Source organism: Bison bison, unplaced genomic scaffold, assembly GCF_000754665.1.
Source record: "Bison bison bison isolate TAMUID 2011002044 unplaced genomic scaffold, Bison_UMD1.0 scf7180017864304, whole genome shotgun sequence".
Taxonomy (NCBI): domain Eukaryota; kingdom Metazoa; phylum Chordata; class Mammalia; order Artiodactyla; family Bovidae; genus Bison; species Bison bison.
Window position 1 is genome coordinate 15427311 of NW_011494876.1, and position 6317 is coordinate 15433627.

The following is a 6317-nucleotide window of genomic DNA, read 5'->3' on the forward strand; positions in this document are numbered from 1 at the left end:
TTTACTCCTGCAGCCTTGGCTGGCCAGGAGGCGAGTGCTTCAGTGTCCTAGGTGGACCCATGCATGGCCACGGTGTCCCTGATGCGCCCCTCCCCACCTAGGAATCATGCCAGGCCATCAAGGAGTATGTGGACACGACGCTGGGACCCTCCATCCTGAATGTGACCAGCGGGGCTCGTCTGTGCAGTCAGGTCCTATGCTCCGGCCATGGCCGTTGTGCCCGGCGCCCCAGTTACCCCAAGGCCCGCTTCATCCTCAACTCCACCAGTTTTTCCATCAAGCCTACACCTGGTGGTGGGCCCCTGACCCTACAAGGTGCCCTCTCGCTCGAGGATCGGTTGCGGATGGCAGTGGAGTTCGAATGTCGCTGCTACCGTGGGTGGAGGGGGACACGGTGTGAGCAGTGGGGCATGTGGTGATTGGCATGGGCACGCACTGAGTACCTGATGCAAGCTGGGCCTGGCTAGGTAGGGCTTTCCCAAGTCCAGGCAGTCACAGGAGTCATGGTTACAGTCAGAAGTCCACTCAGCCAGTGTCATGAGCATACACCAGTGTGCACACCTGCTTACAGACCAAGATAGCTGCATAAGGACACAGTGTGAGCAGTGGGGCATATGCTGATTGGCATGGGCACACACTGAGTACCTGATGCAATCTGGGCCTGGCTAGGGCTTTCCCAAGTCCAGGCAGTCACAGGAGTCATGGTTAGGCATCCAGTCACAGGAGTCATGTCAGGCATCCACCCGACAGAGTCAAAAATACTTCCTCTGGAGACACTGAGTCAGTCTTCAAACAGAAGCAGTCACAAGCACTGACATTCGGGACTTCCCTGGCCATCCAGTGGTTAAGACACGGAGCTTCCACTGCAGGGGGCACGGGCGGAGACTAAGATCACGCATGCTAAGCGGTGCGGTTAAACAAATAACAAATAAATAAACTGACATTCACTGGGCATCTACTCTTTCCAAGTCCTGTGCTAAGCATTTTAAGTAGGCTAACTTAATTGAACTGAGGCACACCCAGGGAGGGTAAGCACTTTCCCCAAGGTTGCACAGCCAGAAAACAGAGCAGCTGAGATTCAAGCCCGGGCTGCCTGGCCAGAGAGGTACAACCTTTTGTCTCCTACTGATAAGTCGATGGTAACCAGCTCTGCACTGCACTCTGAATCCATTCAGAGGATTCTAACTTCAAAAGCTGTTTGTTGAGGGCCTAAAACGTCTAGGCGCTGGTATCCAGAGGGTACAGGAAAAGTTCTTTTCTCTCACTCAGATCTGATGTGTGTCCGAGGGCGGCTGCTTCCCAGTGTGGGGCCCAAATTTGAAGTAGAAGCGCCACTTGATTGTTTTCCACGCCGTGCAGGAGGGATAGCGTGAGCCCAGACAAAACTAAACTTTGGGCGAGACCTATCAGGCTGGGGCGGGGCAGGACGGAAGCCCAGCCAACCCGAGATGGAGTCAGGCTCACTGGGAGCGAGGCCAGGATAAACTAGGGTGGGAGGAACAGAGCTAGAGGCCGGGTAAAGACCCAGTCTGCGTCTGGTCGGTGTTATGACCCGCCGGGCCAGGGGCGGGGCCTAGGCGGAGGTACATGGCTGCCGGGGCGGGGCCTGGCCGCCGGGAAGACCCAGGACTAAGCTGTGTGCCGCGGGCCGGGACAGCTGCAGTTCGTCCGCCCTACCGCTAGGGGGTGAGCGCCGAGAGCCGGAGGGGTCCGAGCCAGAGACAACGAGATACCGATCCAGGAGAAGCGAGGACGCGGAGCATCCCGGAGCCCGGCAACAACATGTCAGTACTACCCCGTTCCCTGCGCGGCGTTCGTCTTCACTGTCCCCCCGCTCTCCCCGTCCGCTCCGCGCGGACAGTTCTCAAGTTGACTAGCCGCCCCGCACGCCCTTCTTGCGTCTGTCGTTCCCTCCCAAAGCATGCCGAGCCACACCTGCCCAGAGTCTAGGTTCCGAAACCCCCACCCCCAGACTCCACGGTTTGTCACCCACTGGGAGGAAGAGGGAAATCGAGGCAAGAGAGACTGCCGCCTCTGTCGGTGGACCCGGGAGCCCCGCCCCATAGTGGGTGGGGTCGGCATACAAGGGGTTAAGTCTGTGGGGGAAGTCTGGGGTTCCAGGCCCAGGGGGCGGATCCTGGGGCTTCCTCCCTCCAGGTCCAGGGGTGCAGCTGCTGGCGGAGGTGGCTGATGCAGGTGAGAGGCTTATAGCCCTCTGAATATGACGGAAGGGGTGTGAGGGAAGGGGGCTGCCTGTTAACTGACCAGTGTGAAATTGGCCTCAAGCTCACAAGGTCTTCCTGGGGAGGTGGGGATGGGGAGGGAGCCAGCGCATCCCCTCTGAAGCAGGTGAGTAGAAAGATGGGGCCCAGAGGCCACCTGTCGCTAGAAATCCCCCAGCATAGACCCTCCTGCCAGCAGAACCTGAGGTGGGATGGGCAAGCAATGGAGTTTGGGGGCAGGAGGTCTGAGCCCCCAATCTGCTAGCCGTTAGACATCCCTGTGGGTGTAGGAAGGAAGCTGTGGTTCTTATCTAGAGTGGCTACGAAACAGACCTGTGGGGAACCAGGCTTGCAGGAGCCACGTTGCTGTATGAGCCAGGCCACTTCGGAGGGGCAGTTGGGTCCATATGCAATCAAAGTGTACCAAGCTGGGCCGTTTTGGGGAGGGAGCCATGGACTCTGTCCCCTAGGCAGGGAAAGCAGTCCAGGGAGGGGAAATTTGAGCCTGATGGGTGGGTGAATGGCAACCCAGGATCTAAGTGGCCAGCATGGCCCAGATGTTCAAAAAGTCTAGGACTTTGAGTAGGGAGTAGGGAGAGGGGAATTCCTGGGGTAGCTGTGTTTTCTCCAACGGTAACCTGAGGTTAAAGCAGGGGGTTGTGGCATCTAGTTTGCATGTTCTGTCTGATGGCTAGCCAGCTGCAATGGTGTAGGGCTGGATCTACTGTCCTGGGGAGGACAGAGTGGTAGCCGGAGCAGGCTGGGGCCAGGCCTCTTGAGTTCTTGGGCCCAGCCCTAGCCTTTAGCCCTCAGCCTCCATCCAGTATAAGGCAGAGCACCCTGGACCCATCCCCTGTGCGCTCCATCTGAATCAGCGCTTCCAAGTATAAGGGATGGGATCCTCCAGGTCACCTGGGCCATCAGATGAGATCCAGGATGCATGGCCCTCCCTAGCACTCTGTCAGGCACTCCCTGCCCCAACCCCATCCTCCCTTCTGGCACAACCCAGCATGGCTGTTATCCACAGGAGCAGCAACGTTGTGGTCTGAGGAGATCCCACAGCCTGGAGACTGTGGCCTTAATCCCCTGCCTGGCCCTGAGCCATCTGTACCCCAGGAGATGACCCTGGCTCCTGACTCAGCTGGGCCTGGATCCTACATGTAGGCAAGAACTGACTCTGAGCCCTGGCCGAGGCACGCTGATCCATAGCCTAGACACTGTGCACCAGGTGGGGCCGATCCTGAGTACCAATCCAGCCCAATTGACTCTGGATCCTGCGTGCCAGCCAGAGGTGACCCTGAGATCCAGCCTGGCCAAGCCGACCCTGGATCCTACACACCAGCCAGAGCTGACCCTGAGCCCCAGGCTAGCTGAGCTGACCCTGGTTTCCACATGCCATCCAGAGATGACCCTCAGTTCTGGTTCAGCTCAGCTGACCCTGGATCATGCACGCCAGCCAGAGGAGACCCCAGTCCCCAACCTGGTTGAGCTGACCTTGGAGCCTGTGCACTGCCGACCCGAACTCCTGGATGCCTGTGCCGACCTCATCAACGAGCAGTGGCCCCGCAGCCGCGCCTCCCGCCTCCACTCCTTGGGCCAGTCCTCAGACGCCTTCCCTCTCTGCTTGATGCTGCTAAGCCGCCGACCCATGCCAGAGGCAGCCCCCATTGTAGTGGGCCATGCCCGCCTGTCCCGGGTGCTGGACCGGCCCCAGAGCCTTCTAGTGGAGACCGTGGTGGTGGCCCGGGCACTGAGGGGCCGTGGTTTTGGCCGCCGTCTCATGGAGGGCCTCGAAGCCTTTGCTCGGGCCCGGGGCTTCCGCCGGCTACACCTCACCACCCATGACCAGCTGCACTTTTATGCCCATCTGGGCTACCAGCTGGGTGAGCCAGTGCAGGGCCTGGTCTTCACCAGCCGGCGACTGCCTGCCACCCTGCTCAATGCCTTCCCCAGGGCCCCCTTTCCCCGGTCACCCTGCAAGGTCACCCCTAGCCTGACTGCCCAAGCTGCCCCAAAAGTCCCCAAGGGGTCATCATCGCTGCCACCCCCTCCCCTGCCTGAACCCCTGACCACCTTACCCCCACCTCCAGCAGGGCCCCCTCCACAAAGCCTCCTGGAGACACAATACCAAGACCTGAGAGGACGCCCCATATTCTGGATGGAGAAAGACATCTGAGGCTATTCCCAGGGCAAGATGCTGTCTTTCTGGGTCAGTTGACTGCCCACAACAGTAGCAGCTTCAGCCCACTGGCCATCCCTCAGCTTCTAGCCCCTGAGGGCAGCTTCCTGAGGCATGTTTCCTGAGTGCCAGTGGAGATGGCACCATGGCTGTGGCTCAGAGCTCTGTGTGGCTGAATAAAGGCTTGTTGGGTGTGTCTGTGACAGTGTATTTGTTGACCCCCACCCTCACCTCCCAGTCATTTCTTAGGTCCGCTATCCCTGCAGGAGCCCCCTAGTGCACCTTGGCCTCAGGGCCATGGATGGAGGGCAAGCCCTTGCTTCTCTCACTCTGCCTGCCTCAGGCGTCAAAGTGTTTCTTTCCACCTTCACTCATCACTGTTCGCTGAGCACCTGCTGTGTGACAGACCCTGGACTGGACACAGGCAGGGAGGAACTAGACAGATAGGGTGTCAACTCAAGGGATAGGGCAGGCGTAGAGTGACAGGGCCTCTGCTGGGACAGTGGGAGCTCAAATGTCCTCACTGCACTTGCGCCAGAAGATGATGTCATAGCAGAGACCTGAGTGCTAAGTAGAAATTAAGTCAGGCAGAATGGAAGTTGAGTGTTCTTGGGGCAGGAAACAAAATGGGCAGAGGGAAAAAGGGGACTTGTGAGAGCTGAGGGTGGGAGAGGTGTCAGAGGGCATAGCAGTGCCATGGTAGAGATGGACAACACGGGAAGGGAGATGCCCAGGCCAGCTTGGGCTGGGGTTGCTCTTGAGAGGTCTACGAGACCCCTTAGGAACCTTGCTTTCCTTACCCCCCTTCCTTGTGAGGAGGAGCTAGAGGAGTCTTCCCAGCTTGGTCTGCTGTGGGGAAGGCGTGGCCATGGCCATGGACTCTTAAGCTCACACCCCTTCTCTCCTGCAGGTTTCCATCCCTGGGGCATGACCATGCAGCTAGGCCTGGCCCTGGTGCTAGGGGTGGCCCTGTGCTTGGGGTGTGGCCGATCCTTGCTGCAGGCCCCTGCACGCCCCTTCTCGGTGCTGTGGAACGTCCCTTCAGCACGCTGTAAGAACCGCTTTGGCGTGCCCCTGCCACTCGAGGCCCTGGGCATCTCAGCCAACCGTGGCCAGCATTTCCACGGCCAGAATGTCACCATCTTCTACAAGAACCGGCTCGGCTTCTACCCCTACCTTGGGCCAAGGGGCACAGTTCACAATGGGGGCATCCCACAGGCTGTGCCTCTGGGCTGCCACCTGGCACGGGCTGCCCATCAGATCCGCCACAGCCTGTGGCCGGGCTTCGCTGGCCTGGCAGTCCTGGACTGGGAGGAGGGGTGTCCACTCTGGGCTGGGAACTGGGGCCGCCGCCAAGTCTATCGGGCTGCCTCCTGGGCTTGGGCACAATGGGTATTCCCCAACCTGGATCCCCAGGAGCAGCTCCACAAGGCCCGTGTTGGCTTCGAACAGGCAGCCCGTGCACTGATGGAGGACACGTTGTGGCTCGGCCGGGCGCTGCAGCCCCAGGGGCTCGGGGGTTTCTATCGCTCCCCAGCCTGTGGCAATGGCTGGCGTGGTACGGCTTCCAATTACACGGGCCACTGCCATGCTGCTGCCGTGGCCCGCAACACCCAACTGCATTGGCTCTGGGCCGCCTCCAGCGCCCTCTTCCCCAGCATATACCTCCCACCCAGGCTACCACCTGCTCACCACCAGGCATTTGTCCGATACCGCCTGGAGGAGGCCTTCCGTGTGGCCATTGCTGGGCACCCACATCCCCTGCCTGTCCTGGCCTATGCCCGCCTCACACACCGGAGCTCTGGGAGGTTCCTGTCCCTGGTGAGTGAAACTGAAATCTACAGGTCTGATGGGGAGGCGTGACATTCTCTGAGTGGAGGGGCTGAGAAGCCCCTCAAAGAGGCTCAGGGCCAAGG

General features: G+C 59.9%; 3 protein-coding genes across 5 annotated transcripts in view; all 3 read left to right on the forward strand.

The window, feature by feature from the left end:
• Positions 1-952, forward strand: part of HYAL1 (hyaluronoglucosaminidase 1) — a 5569-nt gene extending 4617 nt beyond the window's left edge. For both annotated transcript variants that reach the window (XM_010851813.1, XM_010851814.1), the window contains one exon: positions 507-952. The gene's annotated coding sequence lies outside the window, so the exon portion shown is untranslated. The remainder of the gene's footprint in view (positions 1-506) is intronic.
• Positions 1-4599, forward strand: part of NAT6 (N-acetyltransferase 6 (GCN5-related)) — a 4948-nt gene extending 349 nt beyond the window's left edge. The window contains exons 2-5 of the mRNA XM_010851952.1: positions 102-375; positions 1684-1784; positions 2067-2196; positions 3650-4599. Of these exons, the coding sequence (XP_010850254.1) occupies positions 102-375; positions 1684-1784; positions 2067-2196; positions 3650-4398 (1254 nt within the window). The 3' untranslated portion in view covers positions 4399-4599. The remainder of the gene's footprint in view (positions 1-101; positions 376-1683; positions 1785-2066; positions 2197-3649) is intronic.
• The window catches only part of HYAL3 (hyaluronoglucosaminidase 3), a 7897-nt gene continuing 1586 nt past the window's right edge, over positions 7-6317 (forward strand). The window contains exons 1-3 of one of the 2 annotated variants that reach the window (XM_010851812.1): positions 7-315; positions 1684-1784; positions 5312-6222. In XM_010851812.1, the coding sequence (XP_010850114.1) occupies positions 5329-6222 (894 nt within the window). In that variant the 5' untranslated portion in view covers positions 7-315; positions 1684-1784; positions 5312-5328. Of the gene's footprint in view, positions 316-1048; positions 1785-5311; positions 6223-6317 lie in introns of those variants that run through there. The other variant, XM_010851811.1, reaches the window with a different exon arrangement.